We start from the raw sequence: 19,725 nt of genomic DNA, 5'->3' as shown, positions 1-19,725 counted from the left end.
GGACTCTTGACCCTTCCATCTCCTTACCTCATTATGATCTTGTGCTCGTTTACTTGCACTGCACTCAATCAATAGCTATTCACTTTATTCTGCATTGTTATTGTTTTACCTTATTCTTTCTCGATGCATTGTGTAATGACTTGATCTGTATGAACAGTGTGCAAGACAAGCTTTTCACTGTATCAAAGTTCAAAGTAGTTTTATTGTCAAAGGACATGTACGTCACCATATACAATACTGAGATTCATTTTCTTGCGGGCATACTCTATGAATCCAATAACCATTATAAAATTCATGAAAGACCACACCGAGGAAGCGGACAACTAGTAGGCAAAAGGCAGCAAACTGCAAATAAAAAAACGAAAGAAAAAAAAAACAAATATTGAGACTGTGAGATGAAGTGAATCCATAGGTTATGGGAACAGATCAGCGATGGGCCAAGTGAAATTGAGTGAAGTTATCCCCTTTGGTTCAAGAGACTGATGGCTGAGGGGTAGTACCTGTTCCTGAACCTTCTGGTGTGAGTCCTGAGGCTCCTGTACCTTCTTCCTGATGGCAGCAGTGAGAAGAGAGCATGACCTGGGTGGTGGGAGTCCCTGATGTTGGATGTTCTTTTTCTGCGATACTGTTTCGTGTAGATGTGCTCAATAATGGGGAGGGTTTTACCTGTGATGGACTGGACTGTATCCACTATTTTTTGTTGGATTTTCCGTTCAAGGGCATTGGTGTTTCCATTCCAGGCTGTGATGCAGCCAGTCAATATACTTTCCACCACACATATATAGAAATTTGTCAAAGTTTTAGACGTCAAGCCGAATCTTCGCAGACTTCTAAGGAAGTAGAGGTGCTGCTGTGCTTTCTTCATAATGTATTTACATGTTGGGCTCAGGGTAGGTCTTCTGAAATGATAACACAGAGGTATTTAAAATTGCTGACCCTCTCCACCTCTGATTTCCTGTTGAGGACTGGCTCATAGACCTTTGGTTTCCTCCTCTGAAGTCAATAATCAGCTCTTGTTCTTTCTGACATTGAGTGAGAGGCTGTTGTTGTGGCATCACTCAGCCAGATTTTCAATCTCTCTCCTACATGCTGATTTGTCACCACCTTTGATTTGGCCTCGTCGTGGTGGTGGCTATCCCTTGAGGTCGAGGATGATGGTCTTCGTTCTGAAGAAGTGGCCCACAGAGTGAAGACACCTGTGCGTGTATTTGTTTAACGTGTACTTGATGTTGCACTCCAAGAAGCACGCGACACTTCACAAATCAACCAACTGATTCCAATGGCATGGAAACCACGACGATTGGAGCTGATGGATTTGTTTCAGCCTTCATCCGCCTTCGCAGCCGTTGAGTTCGAAGTAACTTTGTCCGCCTGTTCCACCGTTGAGGTCTTGGTTGGATTGTTCTTTGTCAGGGACCTCACCCTCGACCTTATCGCCATGGGTGACCCTACGAGGAGCATAGCTCCAGACGGCATTGCTCTCGGGATCACAGGACCACACAAGCTTCTCCACCGCGACAAGGTGACAATCCACGGAGAAGATTCGGCCTATGACAATGGTGTCATCAATAAACTTAAAAATGGCATTGGAGCTGTGCTTAGCCACACAGATGGAGATTGCGAAGGAGACGTTGTTGCCAATCTGAACTAACTGGGGTCTGCATGGGAGAAAAATCGAGGATCTAATTGTATAAAGAGATATTGAGGTCAAAATCTTGAAACTTATTGATTAGTTTTGAGGGGATGATGGTATTGAATGCCGGGCTGTAGTCTGTAGAGCATCCTGATGTATGCATCTTTGCTGTCCAGATGTTCCAGAGTTGAGAGAAGAGCCAATCAGATGGCATCTTCTGTGAACCTGTGACCTACCTTGAGTCTACATTGAAATTAATTTTCTTGCAGGTATTTGCAGTAAAACAAAGAAAGACAATCAAATCAATGAAAAACTACACACAAAGACTGACAACCAACCAATGTGTGAAAGAAGACAAACTGTAAATTAAAAAAACATAAATTATGAAGTAAGAAGTAACACTGAGAACATGAGTTGAAGAGACTTTGAAAGATTGTGTGATCAATTCAGAGTTGGGAGTGATTGAAGTTGTCCACCCCGGTTCAGGAACCTGAAGGTTGCAGGGTAATAACTGCTCCTGAACCGGGTGGTGTGGGATCTAAGGCTCCTGTACCTCCTGCTCGATGGCAGCAGTGGGATGAGAGCATGGTCTGGATGGTGGGGGTCCTTGATGATGGATGCTGCTTTCTAATGGTAGCCATTTCAGAACTCACCGAACGGGAGGCACCACTCTGAAGAAGCTCTGAAGGCTGATGAAACATGAGGTCGATCAGGACAAAGATGGCGGAGTTTTGAATGACTGAGTTCATTGAGAATTGAATGAGGGAGGCAGCCCAGGAGGGTGTGTTGGAATAGTCAAATAATGACTGTCATCTGTTGCAAACAGAGGATAGCCATTTGAGGTGTGGAAGAGGGTGGGGAGTGGTGGTGGTACCTAACAAGAATATAAGGACAGAGTGGGACCAATGGTGATAAGAACGAAGAGAAAGAAACACTGTAAAGCAAGATTGGCTTTCAGGATTTCCAATAAATTCTGATCTTCAGCAACTTAGGAAATTGCCAGAGCAGTCATAAATGTCACCAGTCCCTCGAGTCCCTAGTAATACACACAAAACGATGGAGGAACTCAGCAGGTCAGGGAGAGGAATAATTATCTACTAACACTCCAGGCCAAGACACTTTATCAGGGCTGGAAAGGAGGAGGGAGAAAAGCAGAATAGGAAGGTGGGATGAGGGGAAGGAGAACAAGCTGGCAGGTGACAGGTGAAGCCCGGTGAGGGGGAAGGTAAGTGGGTGGGGGAGGGCTGGTATGAAGTACGACGCTGGGAGGTGATAGGTGGAGAAGGCTACAAGCTGAAGAAGCAGGAACCTGATAGGAGAGGACAGTGGACCCTGTTAGAAAGAGAAGGGTGAGGGGCGATAGGCAGTTGAGGAAAGGAGAAAGAGTAGGATGGTAGCCAGAACAGGGAATGGAAGAAGAGAAAAGGAGGGTGGGGAGAAATTACCAGAAGTTATAAAAACTGATGTTCATGCTAGAATCTACCCAGACAGAATATCGGTTGATGTTGTGTGTTTGGATTTTCAGAAGGCCTTTGACTAGGTGCCAGGCATGAGGCTGCTTAACAATTTTAGCACGGATAAAGCAGTGGCTGAATGGCAGGAGGCAAAGAGTGGGAATAAAGGGAGACATTTCTGGTTGGCTGCCAGTGACTAGTGGTGTCCACAGGGCTCTGGGTTGGGACCGATTCTTTTTATGTAATGTTATATGTTAATGATTTGTTGAAAAGTTTGCAGATGAAACGAAGCTAGGAGGAGGGGCAAGTCGTTTTGAGGAAGTGGAGAGGCCACAGAAGGAATTAGACAAATTAGGAAAATGGGCAAAGAAATGGCAGATGGAATACAGTGTTGGGGAGTGTACGGTCATGCACTTTGGTAGAAGAAGTGAAAGGGTTGACTATTTTCTAAGCGGAGGGAAAATACAAAAAAGAAGCAGGTGCAAAGGGACTTGGGAGGCCTTGTGCAGGATTCCCTAAAGGTTAGTTTGCAGGTTGAGTCTGCGGTGAGGAAAGCAAATGTGAAGTTAGCATTCATTTCAAGAGGACTAGAATATATAAGCAAGGGTATAACATTGAGACCTTAAAAAGCACTGGTGGGGCCTCACTTGGAGTATGATGAGCAGTTTTGGGCCCTTTAAAGGATGTGCTGAAACTCAAGCGTGTTCAAAGGAGGCTCATGAAAACGATTCCAGGCTTGGGTGGCTTGTCATGTGAAGAGTGTCTGATGGCTCTGGACCTGTATTCACTAGAATTCAGGAGAATGAGGGGTGACCTCATTGAAACCTATTGAACGGTGAAAGACCTTGATAGAGTGGATGTAGAGAGGATGCTTCCTGTGATGGGAGAGTCTCAGAAGACACAGCCTTAGAATAGAGGGGCGTCCTTTTAGAACTTCATACCAGCCCTTTTATGAGGGGGAATTTTTTAACCAGGGAGTGGTGAATCTGTGGAATTCATTGCTGTTGGCATCTTTGGAGGCCAAGTCTGTATGTATATTTAAGGCAGAGGTTGATAGATTCTTGATTGATCAGGGCATGAAGGGATATGGGGAGAAGGCAAGAGCCTGGGGCTGAGAGGAAAAATGGATCAGCCATGATGAAATGGCAGAGCAGACTTGATGGGCCAAATGGCCTAATTCTGCTCCTATGTCTAATGGTCTTATGGAATATGAGGTGTTGCTCCTCCAACCTGCCACTGGTCTCATCATGGCAGTAGAAGAGGCTATAGACCGAAATGTCAGGATAGTGTTTTACAGTACTTGGCATCTTTCTGTGCTACCACTAATATATTATTAATCAGCATATATTAAAAACTCCACTTTGATGGTGAATTGTTTTCAGATTCATAGATGTCCAAAAAACACTGAACATCGGGCAGTGTTTTCAAAATCACTATTGGACAATCTGCCTAGATGTTTATGCTCTGTTTGACATGATTCTGGGGACTGAGGCAATGCATTAGAGAGCCTTTGGTGTATACTTGCCATCCCAGTACATTATATGTTATCACTATGTCTGGCAATTAAAGCCGCCGTGAGCAGCAATTATTTATCTCACACAGATGAGATATGATGCTTTACAAGGTTGTCAGCAAAATCTTCAAACGTCACGCTCATTTGTAAAATTATCATCATTTGTAACCAATAACCCACAAAATTCTCACAATATTCCATCTTTAGCTGTTGGCTTTGCATTTTGTTTTAATCATCCTTGGTGTTAGACTAGCTTCAGCTGGAGAGCTGTCAGCTTGCATTCATTGCTAATTTTCTTCCAGTTACTCTCACTGGTTACATGATGTTCCAAAATTATCATGACTTGCTGCATGTTTTCTGTTTTTATCTCAGATTTCAATATTTGAATGTCAACTGTGAATTAAACCTATTATTTAATGCCCTACCACCAACTTTATCATTTCAGGCACACAACACGACTCAGATACAAGTAGTCAACTACACCTGGCTCATACTTTATTGCTGTCTCCTCTCCCTCCTTCTATCTCTCTATCTGCCTCTCTCTCTTCCTTCCCCCCCTCTCTTTCTCTCCCTCTTTCTCTTTTACAGATGCGCACACCTTTACAGCTAACGCAAAGCACAGAATTACGACACTTGATCTGTGTGTGGTGCAGGGTCTATAAACGGCAGTGAGATAAATGCCAAGATAATGGTGGCGCAGTAGTGTAAAACTAGTACAGCGCCAGTGACCCGGTTTCATTTCCTGCCACTGACTGTAAGGAGTTTGTACCTTCTCCCCAAGACCATGTGGGTTTCCTCCGAGTGCTCTGGTTTCCTTCCAGATCCAAAGGTGTACGTGTGAGTTGATTAGTTGGTCACATGGGTGTAATTGAGCAGTGTGGTTTTGTTACATAAATACTGTGGTTTAACATGTTGGAAGCATTCCGCAGGTCAGGCAGCTTCTGTGGCTAAAGAAAGAGTTAATGTTTTCAGAGGTTAGCTTGGTTTCTTTCCCTACAGATTTTGTCTGACGCTAAGCGTTTTCAACATTTTCAATTTTATTTCAGTATCCAGTAACTGAGGTTCTCCAATTTTCAGATTATCTGGCTTTAGGATTTCGCTTGAAGGATATGGACAGAATTTGTTTGGTCTTTTCCCTACACCCAGCAGAGAGAACAGGAAAGCTCTCATTGAAACATGTGAATGCACACAGACTTTTCCCCAGGCACAAGGATTCAATAATGTACATATGACACTGTGTAAAAGTCTTAGACACATATATATGGCCGGGGTGCTTTAGATATTTGTCAACGTGGAGTAGAGAGCGAGTCTGTAAATCAGGCAGGAGCAAAGGGTGTGGCAAGGGTGAGTGCTGTGGGAGGCGTGTGGGACAGATGGCAGAGAAGGAGAGACTTTTACACAGTACTGTACTATTTTTAAGGTTGAGGGGAAATATTTAGAAAGGGCCTGAGGAGCAACTTCTTCATGCAGAGAGTGGTGAGTATATATAATGGACTACCAGACAAAGTACAACGACAAATCTTCGAAGGCAATTGGACAGCTCTGTGGTTAGGACATCTATTGCACGCAGCTGAGTGGTGTAATAACAACAACCTCTCACTCAATGTCAATAAGACCAAGGAACTGATAGTGAACTTCAGGAGAGGGAAAGCAGAGGTCCATGAGCCAGTAATCATCGGAGGATCAGAGGTGGAGAGGGTCAGTAACTTTAAATTCCTGGGTGTCACTGTCTCAGAGGACTTGTCCTGGACCCACCATATAAATATAATTGCAAAGAAAGCACATAATGCCTCTACTTCCTCAGGAGTCTGTGGAGATCTGACATGTCGTCAATAGCCCACAGATGTGTGGTGAAAGTGTGCTGACTGGCTGCATAGTGGCCTGGTGTGGGAACACCAATGCCTTTGAGTGGAAAATACCACAAAAGGTAGTGGATTTGACTCAGTACATCTCAACCATTGAGCACATCTACTTGAAACGTTGCCACAGAAAAGTAGTATCCTTCATCAAAGATCCTCACCACCCGGGCCATTCTCTTTTCTCGCTGCTGCCATCAGGTAGAAGGTACAGGAGCCTCAGGACTCACGCCACCAGGTTCAAGAACAGTTACTACCCCTCAACCATCAGTCTCCTGAACAAAAGGGGATAGCTACACTCATTTAAGAACTTTTTTTTATCTTGTTATTTTATGCTCATTATTAATTGCTGTTTATTTATTATCTGCTTTCGCACAGTTTGTTTACAGTTTACAGTTCCTCATGTTTACAGTTTACAGATCCCGCTTACAGTTACTGTTCTATAGATTTGCTAAGTATCTCAGGGTTGTATGTGGTGACATGTATGTATTCTGATAATAAATTTTACTTTGAACTTTGTTCAGGTTCAGAGGGATACGGACCAAACGCAGGCATATGAGGCTAGCTTAGATGGGCATCTTGGTTGGCATTGATAAGATGGGCTGAATGGCCTGTTTCCCTACTGTATGATTTAATGAGTAGGTTATCTGAAACACAACTGCTTCAAAGGTACTGCAGAGAAGCACAAAGTAGATTGTATGTTTGAGTCTTGAGTGTGAGGCTTTGAAAATTCCTGTAACTCAGGATAGGAAGTGATTACTAACCTAAGGTGTGGGGGTAAGAATGGGGTTAGACAGGAAGAATGGACAAGTCACATGTGTGAATGAGGTAAAGTGGGAAAGGGAATTAGCAATGGAGAGTAGGAATTTCCGTGTGATGGGACCTGGTGGCTTAAAGCACCTGCCAGACTTCAGTGGATCATTATTTGATGGGGTAACAGTGGAGAAGACCGAGACACAAAGAACTGCAGATGCTGAGAGAGTAAAAACTCAACTACTGGAGAGACTCAGAGGGCCATGCAGCATCTGTGGAGGTGACGGATGGATGATGCTTTGTGAATCGGGACTTGGAGTCAAGAGAGAAGATAGCCAGAGGGAGGGGTGACAGTGTGGGAGGTGGTGGAACCAGATGAGGGGGGAGAAATCTATCATGGCCACAAGCATCCCCACCATCAGGGACGTATTCAAAAGGCAAGAGGTTTCAATTCCATCTGCTGGAGGAACGGCGGGGTCAGCAAGGATGTTGGATCACACTGTCTGAACATCACTCAGAAGGTTGCCATTAGTTTTCCACCCCCGATTATAATTAAATTTGTAACATAGAGTCATCCAGCATGGAATAGGCCATTCGGCCCAACATGTCAGCACCTATCCATAATTAATCCCATTTGTCAGGCCCTCACTACCATCCAGGGTCCTAAACAGCCCTTCCAGGTGAGGTGACACTTCACCTGTGAGTCTGTTGGGGTCACTTACTGTGTTCGGTGCTCCTGGTGTGGGCTCATGTGCATCGGTGGGACCCGATGTAGATTGTGAGACTGCTACACTGAGCACCTACGCTCCGTCCGGCAGAAGAAATGGGATCTCTCAGTGGCCACCCATTTTAATTCTGCTTCCTATTCCCATTCCCATTCCAATATGTCCATCCATGAATTCTCCAACTTCCCATAATGCCCCCCCACACCCCCCCTCCTTCACCATTTCCCATCCGCTTTTCCCGCTTTCACCCATCTTCTTGTCCACCCATCACCTCCCTCTGGAGCTCCTCTCCTTTTTCTTTCTGCCCTGGCCTTCTATTCCTCACCTATCAGACTCCCCACTTCTCCAGCCCTGTATCTCTTTCACCAATCAACTTCCCAGTCCTTTACTTCATCCCTCCCCCTCCCGGTTTCACTCATCACCTTGTGTTTCTCTCTCCCCTCCACCCACCTTTTAAATCTACTCCTCAGCTTTCTCCTCCAGTCCTGCCGAAGGGTTTCGGCCCGAAACGGCGACTGTACTCTTTTCCTAGGCGCTGCCTGGCCTGCTGAGTTCCTCCAGCATTTTGTGTGTGTTTTTTCCATGTTGTAGTATTGCTGGTTGCAGTCTGTGTAGAGTTTGCATACTCTCGCAGTGACCACAAGAGCTTCCCACGGAAACAGCATTTTCCTCCCAATCCCTAAGGGGTTAAGGCTGGTAGGTTAATTTGGTCATTGTAAATTACCCTGGGTGTGTAGGCGAGTGGTAAAATCTGGGGCAAATTGGGAATGTGGGGAGGATAGACGTAAATGTTTGCCTGATAGTTGGCATAGACTCAGTAGACCCAAGTGTCTGTTTTTGCACTCTACAAATCTTTGGGCTCAGCCCATAAGTGCTGTGCTGAGTGCAGGGGAACGGGTGGAGGCAGACATTATGGTCACCAAACAATTGATCTTATTGCCTAATTAACATCTGTAATCTCACAAATGGCAAGCATCTGTCGCTAGTATGCTTTATTGCAAGGTGTGTGTGTGTGTGTGTGTGTGTGAGAGAGGGAGAGAAAGAAGGTTGGGAGAGGGGGAGAGTGCAGGGAGAGAGGGAGGGGAGAGAGAGAGGCAGAGGGAGGGGAGAGAGAGGAGAGAGAGGGGGGTAGAGAGGGGGAGGATAGAAACAGAGGCAGAGGAAGGGGAGAGAGAAGGGAGAGAGGGAGGGGAGAGAGAAGGGAGAGAGGGAGGGGAGAGAGGGGGAGGATAGAGAGAGAGGAGCAGAGGAAGGGGAGAGAGGGAGGGGAGAGAGGGAGGGGAGAGAGGGGGGAGGATAGAGAGAGAGGGGCAGAGGAAGGGGAGAGAGAGAGGAGAGAGGAGAGAGGGAGGGGGGAGGATAGAAACAGAGAGGCAGAGGAAGGGGAGAGAGAGGGGAGAGGGAGTGGAGAGGGGGGAGGATAGAGAGAGAGGGGCAGAGGAAGGGGAGAGAGAGTGGAGAGAGGGGGGAGGATAGAAACAGAGAGGCAGAGGAAGGGGAGAGAGAAGGGAGAGAGGGAGGGGAGAGAGAGGGGAGAGAGGGAGGGGAGAGAGGGAGGGGAGAGAGGGAGGGGAGAGAGGGAGGGGAGAGGGGGGGAGGATAGAGAGAGAGAGGCAGAGGAAGCGGGGAGAGAGAGCAAGGGAGAAGTTTGAGACTGAGTAGTGTGGAATCGAAGGAGGATTAGAGAGGGAGAAAGATTTCGGGAGCACCATGTGACAGAAACAACAGGGAGTGATAGAACAAGAGAGACAGGTACACAAAAGACAAAGTAATTCTTGAATAGCTGTAGGCAGTGAGTCATGGGTTGAAGTATTAGATTAACTCAAACATTGCAGGCCTGTGAGGTTTCACTCATTGTGGGTAGAGCTTGGCTGGAGAATCCCTAATACAGTATTTATTCTGGGAATTCTGCAGGGAAGGAAGGGTGGGGTGGAAGCAGATGGGGGAATTGTTGTCAGTCTCGCGGACACTTGCTGCCGATTTCTGCTCATCTCCAGCTGGTTACAGAGAAAGTTTAATGAAATATTGGAAATTCCTTCCCTTAGCATTCATCTCAGAAGATTCCTGTTATCAAAGACACTGGAAAATCTTTCATAAACATTTCCAATGATTCGAAGTAAAGCCTGTGATTTGCCAACAAGGATTTGGCATTTCCCAGATCACGAAACTGGGAACTTTTCAAGTGTGCTGACCTCTCTCCGGATACAGGCTCTGGTTAGTTATCCCTACGCAAGCCTGAGCCCGTGAGCCTCAAAATTCAGGGCAAAGTCTCTCCGACCCAACAGGTTTCATGAATTCCCAGATACTGTGTTACGGAAGGGCTCCATAGAGCATTTGTAACAGCATTTGAATAATTAAACAAACATCTGTCATACTTCAATGGATCATTATTGGCAGGGTAACAATAGAAAAAATACAAACAAAGAAACAGAGATCAGAACCAGAATCAGGTTTAATATCATCAGTATATGTCATGAAATTTGTTGTCTTTGTGGCAGCAGTACAACACAATGCACAATAATTGAGGAAAAACTGTGAATTACAGCTAGTATATGTATATTAAATAGTTAAATTAAATAAGTAGTGCAAAAATAGAAATAAAAAGTAGTGAGGCGGTGTTCATGTGTTTGATATCCATTCAGAAATCAGATGGTAGAGGGGAAGAAGCTGTTCCTGTATCACTGAGTGTGTGCCTTCAGGCTTCTGTACCTCCGTCCTGATGGTCAGTGAGAACAAGGCATGACCTGGGTGATGGGGGTCTTTAATGATGGATGTTGCCTTTTTGAGGCATCGCTCCTTGAAGATGTCCTGGATACTACGGAGGCTAGTGCCCCTGATGGAGGTGACTAAGTTTACAAATCTGCAGTTTACTTTGATCATGTGCAGTTGCCCCCTCACCCCCCACCCCCCACCCCCACCAGATGGTGATGCAGCCGGTCAGAATGCTCTCCATGTTACGTCTGTAGAAAGTTTCGAGCTTTTATGGAGACATACCAAATCTTCTCAAGCTCCTAATGAAATATAGCCACAGTTGTGCCTTCTTAGTAGCTGCCTCAATATGTTGGGTCCAGGTTAGATCCTGAGAATTATTGCTCACTCTTTCCACTTCTAATCCCTCTATGAGGACCAGTGTGTGTGTCCCTCTTCTTACCCTTTCTGAAGTCCGCAATCAGTTCTTTGGGCTTACTGACATCCAGCGCAAGGTTGTTGCTGCACACCACTCAACTAGCTGATGTATCTTGCTCCTGTACGCCATAAGACACAGGAGCAGAATTAGGCCATTCAGCCCATTGAGTCTGCTCCACCATTCCATCATGGCTGATCCCGAATCTGACTTTTCGCCATATCCTTCGATGCCCTGACCGATCAGGAAACTATCATACTCCGCCTTAAATATACTCACGAACTTGGCCTTCACTGCAGTCTGTGGCAGAGCATTCCACAGATTCACTACTCTCTGGCTAAAAAAATTCCTCCTTACCTTTGTTCTAAAAGGTCACCTCTCAATTTTGAGGCTGTGCCCTCCAGTTCTGGATAACCCACCATAGGAAATATCCCCTCCACATCCACCCTATCTAGTCCTTTCAATATTCGGATTGCCCTCTCATCACCATTTGAAACTCTGCGAACAATAGTTGTATCATCCGTAGATCTATAAATGGAGTTTGAGCTATGCTTAGCCACATGGTCGTGGGTGTAGAGAGACAGTAGAGCAGGGGCATCCCTGAGATGTGACAGTGTTGATTGTCAGCGAGGTGGGGATATTGTTTCAGATGCTGAAAGAGGGAAAAAGATAAGGTGCTGGAGGAACTCAGAGGACCAATCGGCATCTGCGGAGACTAAGGGATGGACGACATTTTGGTTCGAGACCCTGAATCAGGACTTAGAGGGCAGAGAGAAGATAGTGAGAGGGAGGGGGTGATAGAGTTTGGAAGGTGATGGAACCAGATGGGATTGGGGGAAGGAGGAATGATGGGCAGATGGAGGAGAGGCTGTAACGACCCACCATGGGCACTAGCCTCCCCACCATCAAGGACATCTTCAAAAGGCAATGCCTCAAAAAGGTGGCAGCCATTATTAAGGACACCCACCACCCTCTTCTCGTTACTACCTTTAGGGAGGAGGCACAAGATGAGTCTCATCCCAAAGATTTCTGTGCTTAGTTGAATGGAGCTTGTACCTTCGGAGACTGAAGCAAGAGAGCCAACAGCCACTTCTAGTGTTTGATTACGCTGAGGTGGTGAACTCAATTGGAAAATTGTCATCACATGTACTGTGATACAGTAAAAGACTTTGTCTTGCATACCATCCATAGGGATCATTTTATTTCAACAGTGCTTTGAGGTACTACAAAGGAAAGCAATAACAGAGGGCAGAAAAGAGTGTTACAGTTTCAGAAAATGGGCAGTGCTGGTGGACAATAAGGTGCAAGGCCTTAATGAGGCAGATTATGATGTTAAGAGTCCACTTTATCATAACGGGACCATTCAATAGTCCTATAACAGTGGGATAGAAGCTGCCTTTGAACCTGGCAAAAGTACTTTCAGGCTTTTGTATCTTCTGCCCAGTGAGAGAGGGGAAGAAGAGGGAGAAGAGGTTAATGTTACAGGGCAAAAGTTGGAAGGCACTCTTTAATCCAGCCCAAGGCAAATCTTTAGCACTAATATTCTTTGCTTCCTAGCTGAAAGAGTTGATGTGGAGAGAATATTTCCTATAGTCGGGGACCAGAGGACAGAGCCTCAGAATACAAGGACACCCCTTTAGGACAGAATGAGGAGGAATTTCTTCAGCTAGAGGGTGGGGAATCCGTGGAATTCATTGCCACAGACGGCTTTGGAGGCCAAGTTGTTGGGTATATTTAAAGTGGAGGTTGATAGGTTCTTGATTAGTAAGGGTGTCAAGGGTTAAGAAGAGAAGGCAGGAGAATGGGGTTGAAAGGGATGATAAATCAGCCATGATGGAATAGTGGAGCAAACTCAATGGGCTGAATGGCCTGATTCTGCTCCTGTGTCTTATGGTCTTGTTTGGCTGGTGTATTCTACAATTCCAAAGTGATTTACAGTGTGAGTTGAACAGGTAATATTTCAAAATGGTGCTGTTTCCCAGGCCTCTTCATCCAGCGGCAGTAATGTGTTGACAAGAACAGAATTTAGTGACATTAATGGATGAAAGAGAATATTAAGGATAACTACACAAAGAATCCTTTACATTCACTAGAGGGAGCAACAGGGTCTCAGTTTAAACCCTCAAAAGAAATCTAGACCCTGTGCAAAAACTTGGTCCTGAAGCAGAGTTTTGACCCGAAATGTTGACCGTTCCTTTCCTCCCACAGATGCTGCTGGGTCTGCTGAGCTCCCCCAGCAGGAGAGTGTGTCACTCCAAAGGCCAGGACCACTGAACACCAGTTCCTAGAGACAGATTCAAACCAACGAGCCTCCGACTGAATGCTGAGAACACCACCCGCCGAAGTCCAAAAGGTTGAAGTTCGAGCCTCACCTGTCCTTTCTGTTCCAGGTGCGCTGACCCTGGCCGGGATCTGTGTCTACGTCGCCTACTCGAAGACTGCCTTTGCCATCGCGAAGCGCATCTACGGAGACAAGGTGTTCGACAACGTTCACATTGGCTTCAGCTGGTCCATGGTCCTGGCCTGCCTCTCTTGCATCCTGGAAGTGATGTCCGGGGCTTTGTTTCTCCTGGCAGCCAAGCTCAGCACCGTAGAGCAACCAGAACAGTCTGCAGTCATATGAGCTCAGTGTTACTGTACAGCAACGCTGTGGACTGTTGTATTGTTATTGTGCCTCAGTGTATAATAAGCTAAGTTCAGGATACATGTTGCATCCAGCACTGTTTGTTCTTTTAGGCTGCTGTTCTCTCCCCTCCCCTTCAAATGTGAAACCAGAAATTTGCAAATAATAACAGGACTGCTGGAGCGGTATTTGTTCAGGCCTACGGAGAGATGTTTGAATGGGATTGTACGGTGGCAGACAGGGGAAATAACCGAGCTCAGAGCATGCCATTTGGTCTGGGAATTAGTCACAGTGGCGGGAAGTTTCATTCCCAGAAAGACGAGGCTGCAAGCATGTCACTGGAGTTGCTGGGACTGCTCAGCTGACTGGGCAGCATCCGTGGGGAGCAAAAGTGCTTAAAAAGAAGGGATCGTCTCTCTCGCTGAAGGTCATGAGTCTTTGGAACTCTTTTCCTCAAAAAGCAGTGTAAGCAGAACTTTTGAGGTGACTTGAGGGAGAGTAGTAAGGGGTGAAAGGTTACAGAGTTAACGTTACAACCGATCAGCCGTGACCTCATTGAAAGGTAGAACAGGCTTGAAGGGGTGAGTGGGTTACTTCTGCTCCTAAGTCACATCCTTGTATATAAAACAGATTTAACGCTTCAGTTTGTTGACTCTTCATCAGTTCGGCGATGAACAGGTTATAAAAGTTAGAGAAAAGTTGGGGAGTGGTTGTGGGGGGGGGTTGTGCTGGAGGAAGAAGGAGAGATTATGATCGGGTGGAAGGGAGGAGGGATTAAATCATGTTAGGACAAGGCGAAGGAAGCTGAACAAGAACATGGAACATTGAACAGGATAGCACAGGTCAGGCCCTTCAGCCCACAATGTATATACTGAGCATGATGCCAAATTAATCTCTTCTGCTTTGCGCGTGATCCTCATCCCTCCGTTCTGTGTATCTTCATGTGTCCACCTAAAGCCCTCTTGAATGCCATGTAAGGCAAGAGTCTGGAAGAGGTGTACGAGGAAGAAAGAAAAATCATTGTCTGAAATTATTAAATGAAAGCACAGTGAATGCTGGAAATGTGAAATAAAAAAAATGCAGGAGATGTTAATAACCGAAACTGTGAAATTAATAATAAGCTTCAAAGATTGTAATGTCCCTAGATAGAAAATGAACTCTTTCATAAGTTTGGTCTGGGCTTCATTGCAACAGTGTAGGAGGCCGATGGCAGAGTGTGGGATAGAGGATTAAAGTAATTAATGACAGGAATACGAGGATCATACTCTCACACTAATGGGAAATATTCCACAGAAGAAGCCACTCGGTCTATGACTGGTCTCCCCCCGTAGAAAAAAAACAAGTTGACAGCAGTTGACAGGGAAAATTGCCTTGAGAAGAAGTCTAAGTTGTTTCATCTGGGAAGAGTGTTTGGACCCTGGATGTTATAGAAGTTAAAGGTTTGGAGTTGCATTTCCTTCCTAAACCCAACACCCCTTTTTTTATTTGTGCATAGGCCACTGACAGCTGCTCACTGGAGTCCTTTATACTGGGCCAGTCATTCCTCTGGACGATAAAAGGTTGATTAGCCCTGTGGCTTCCACGAACTTGCGGCTTTCGCCATACGATTTTATACTGCTTCCAGGTGAAGATCCTTCCTCTCCTAGGAATGAGGTCTTTGGAGCTTCTGTTGGCATTTCTGTAGCACTGGGTTTTTATGGGATGGGGTTGCTGGCCCTATGCCTAACCCTCCTTCTTTCACAGGCAGGCTTGGGACTGTCCATGGCAGAATCTGGCATTTCCTGTGGTTGCTAGGAAAGGTGATCTGAGAAGAGGACATTTACTGTCCACATTCCATCAGGGGTTGTTCCATACATCCGACATCAGTTTGGAAGAAGTGGGTACACGAAGCAACAGAGGAAGTTTTCTCAAATTGGTGACTTTCCTCATGGATGTGTAGCCATTCTGCATTGACGAGCATTCCAAGTACAGTTCTGTGTGAAAGTCCCAGGCACATATATACATATATAGAGCCTGGATGCGTAAGACGTTTGCACAGTACTGTGCTTGTCAATGTGAAGCAGAGAGTGAGTTTAGAAATCTGGCGGGAGCAGGGATATTGAGATTGGCAAGGGTGGAGCGCCACAGGGAGGGGAGTGGGACAGGTGGCTGCGAAGGAGTGGTGGGGCAGGTGGGGGAGGGGTACTGGTTGCCATCTGTGCAGACACACCCAATCCTCAGACACCAGGCAAGGTAATTTGATTCCAAACAATTGGTTTATAGATTATTACACAACAATAATGTCTCTCTGGTGCTTCCCACTCTTTCCCCTCTCCCTTCCCCTTTTCCCTACCATGATTCCCCTCTCCCTGCCCCCTTCCAACAAACAGTCCACAAAAGAGACCCATATCATCATTCACATATCTCACAAAATTCATTTTTGTTTGTGGCAGCAGCACAGAGTAATACATAAAATTACTACAGTACTGTGAAGTATAATTTATGAAGAAGCAAAGCTTAAATTACTATTTGAATTGAGTAACTGTCACCTTTATCACCAAAGTAGGTATGGCTGAAGATATATTATTCCTGCAACCTTTTGTGGGCTAGTTGGCAGAGCCAGGTCAATACTTGAACCCATTTACTGTATCTCTGCTCCTTTATCAAGTGAAGTCAAGTTTATTGTTACTTAACTATATATATGCATATCGTCAAATGAGACAATGTTTCTCCGAACCAGGGTGAAAAACATTGCAGTATCCATAACACATAATAACTTACGAAAGTAAGAATGAAACCTACAGATAGATCATACATAAATAAACAAACTAAAGAGCATAAATTAAATATTGTAAGGTACAGAACAGATCAACCAGCGACATTTTGAATGTGATGCGGCAGGGAGTTTAGAAGCTTAAAGGAGAGAAGAAGCAGTTTCCCATCTGAACTGTTCTTGCTTTTATGCATCAGAGTCTCCTGCCTGATGGTGGAAAGTCAAAGAGGATGCAGGATGGATGCCTATTAAGGGCCCTGTGTGTGCAACATTCCTGATAATTGTCCCTGATGGATGGTAGGGAGACTCCTATGATCCTCTCAGCTGTTCTTACAGGCCTTTGTAGGGACTTCTGCTGCAATGCTCGGCTGTTCCCATAACAGATAGAGGTGCAACTTATCAGGATGCTCTCAGTGATTCTCCTGTAAAATGCGGTTAAGATGGGGGCGGGGAGAGCCGCTGTGCCTACTTGTTCAGGGAGGTGCTATTAAGGGACCAAGTGGTGTGAACTCCCAGGCGCTTGGTGCACTTAGCCCTCTCTAAGGAGGAGCCATGTATTCGCAGAGGGGGATGGTTCATCTGTATCTTCCTGAAGTCTACAATGATTTCCTTGGTCTTCTTCATGTACTTGACTGCCGTTATGATGCGTCATAATCATCCTCCAGCTCCACCATTAAGGTGTTGGTTGGATCACTGTTTGTCTGGAACCTCCCCCTTGGCCTTACTGCCATGGATGACCCTACTGAGAGCTAAGCAGTGGATGGCTAAAACTCTAGAGAGCACCTCTCTCGGGATCTCAGGAACTCACGAGCCTTTCCACCACAACAAGGCAATGATCCCCAGAGAAGAATGGCCATGCGCCTGGCTGACCAACCATGCTTCATCTGTCCTCCTAGCCCTCGATGAGCCAAGGCCAAACCTCCGTTTGCCTTTTGGACACAGACTTCCCAAGCAGCTTTATAAAACTGCACAAGACTATTGTTTGATAAACCCTTAACGAAGATAAAGATTAGTTTTATTCGTCACATGTACACCAAAATATACAGTGAAATGTGTCAATAACCAACACAGTCTGACGATGTGCTCGATATGCAAGTGTTGCCATGCTTCTGGCTCCAACATAGCATGCCCACAACTTACTAACTCTAACTCATAAGCATTTTGAATGTGGGAGGAAACCAGAGGACCTGGAGGAAACTCACGTGGTCTCAGGGAAAACATACAAATTCCTCACTTACATAATGCTGTGTTCTCTTGGAGGAAGATGTTCATCCACATGAAATAATGGGAAGATTCCCCTATGTATTCACCAGCTAGCTGAAAAGGAAATAAAATGATCTGCATCATCACACAACCATCTGCTGGAAGATGGGCATTGCTTAGACTTGGGAACACCAAAGGATGAAAAGAGTATAAATGGAAATCTAGAGCACCACACACATCAAATGTTGGAGGAACTCAGCAGTCTGTGGAGGGAAATAAACAACTGATGTTTGTGCTGAGAATCTTCATCAGATCTGGAAGGGAGCAGGTTCTGGGCCTGAAACATTGATTTTATTTCTCTCCAAAGATGCTGCCTGACTTGCTGAGTTCCTCTGGCACTTTGCTGCTCCAAATTTCCAGTGCCTCCAGAATCTTGTGTCGATGGGAAACTTTCCTGTTGTCTGGATCTAAAACCCCTGACTCCATCATATGTGTACTTCCTCACATACAGACATTCCCGGTTATGTAATGTCTCAACTCCCATTATGATTTTCAAATCTCTTCCTACCTCTGGAATTTCTGTCAACCCCATATCTCTCCAAGATCTCTCTGGTCTCATATTTCCAGGCTCTCTTTCATTCCCAAATCTAAATGCACCACCTTTGGAGGACATTCCTTCGGATGACACAATCCTTGGCTTTAGGCTTTTCCACATAAACCTCACTCTATCCCAGCTCTCTCTCCTTTGAAGATGATCAACAAGCTTTTAGTCATCTAACCTCACACTTCCTTATGTGGGTCGGTATCAACTTTACAGATTCAGATTTAGATTCAGTTATTTATCGCCTTGGAGTATTGTGAACACAAGCAAGAGAAAATCTGCAGATGCTGGAGATCCCAGAAACTCACACAAGATGCTGGAGGAACTCAGCAGGCCAGGCAGTTAGTGTAGCTTTGGATGCCCTGTTATAGGAAGGACCAGAAAGATTGGAGAGAAAATTTAGGAGGATGCAACTAGGACTTGAGGGCCTGTCACTGGAAGCAGTTGGGCAGACTAGATCTTCATTCCCAGGAATGTAGGAAATTGGGAGGTGATCTTATGGAAGTCTATAAAATCATGATGGGTACAGGTAGGGTGAATGCAGCCTTTTTCCCGGCGAAGGTAAAGTAAAAACCAGTAGGGATACAGTAGGCTGAAGGTTGGCAGTGGAAAATTTAAAAAGGACATAAGTAAGGGACACCTTCTTCAGGTAGAGTGTGGAGCATATATGGAACGAGCTGCCAGATGGTGGTACAATAAGATTTAATGTACGTGGACAGGAAGGGTTTACAGCAAGGGGCCCCAACCTTTTGTACTCCTTGGACCAATACCATTAAGCAAGGGGTCCGTGGATCCCAGGTTGCAAGCCCCTGCTCTAGAGGATTAGGCAAGTGTGGGCACACAGGACTAGCTTAGTGGGTACCATGGTCAGCATGGATGAGTTGGGCTGAAGGGCCTGTATCCCTGCTGTATTACTTTATGACTCTAGAATGTGAAAAACAATGGCTGCTTCGTCACTATGTGACACAGCCGCTCCTGAGCACAATGCACATGCCACATTGCCTGCTTTAGAACATGGGTGGTGTCAATTAGTCTAGCCAGCAGTGATGAAAGGCAGGAACACCCGGCCACAGATGTACAATTAGGACTGCAGTTACTAGCACTGCAATTATTGAGGTAGCACTCTGATTAACTCTGACGTTCAAATCCAGCACCCCCACTGTTGGGTTAATGAATGCCTGCTTTTGCCTGCTCTCTGTTACAATCAGTAGCTGGGAGAATGAAAGAAAGAATCATCTGGTCAAAACAAAGCATCGCAGTGGGGAAGCGACAGAGCAACATTAATATCATTTCTGACCCAACCTTTGCATGATGGTACGAGCTATAAGTTAATTCATCCTGAACGGTGCACACATAGACCACAGAACAGTAGAGCACAGTACAGACCCTTCAGCCCACAATGTTGTGCTAACCCTTTAACCTACTCCAAGATCAATCTAACCCCTTCCTCCCACATAGCCCTCCATTTTTCTTTCATCCACGTGCCTA

The 19,725-nt window shown here is 45.5% G+C and overlaps 1 protein-coding gene across 1 annotated transcript in view; it reads left to right on the top strand.

The window, feature by feature from the left end:
- Positions 1-14,773, top strand: part of tmem235b (transmembrane protein 235b) — a 97,439-nt gene extending 82,666 nt beyond the window's left edge. Inside the window, exon 4 of the mRNA XM_072242715.1 lies at positions 13,449-14,773. Coding sequence (XP_072098816.1) covers positions 13,449-13,681 — 233 coding nt within the window. The 3' untranslated portion in view covers positions 13,682-14,773. The remainder of the gene's footprint in view (positions 1-13,448) is intronic.
- The last annotated feature ends 4,952 nt before the right edge of the window (positions 14,774-19,725 follow it).

Source organism: Mobula birostris, chromosome 24 (genome assembly GCF_030028105.1).
Source record: "Mobula birostris isolate sMobBir1 chromosome 24, sMobBir1.hap1, whole genome shotgun sequence".
In the NCBI taxonomy this organism is placed as follows: domain Eukaryota; kingdom Metazoa; phylum Chordata; class Chondrichthyes; order Myliobatiformes; family Myliobatidae; genus Mobula; species Mobula birostris.
Note: the sequence above shows the minus strand (reverse complement) of the source record. Positions and strands in the feature narration are given on the sequence as shown.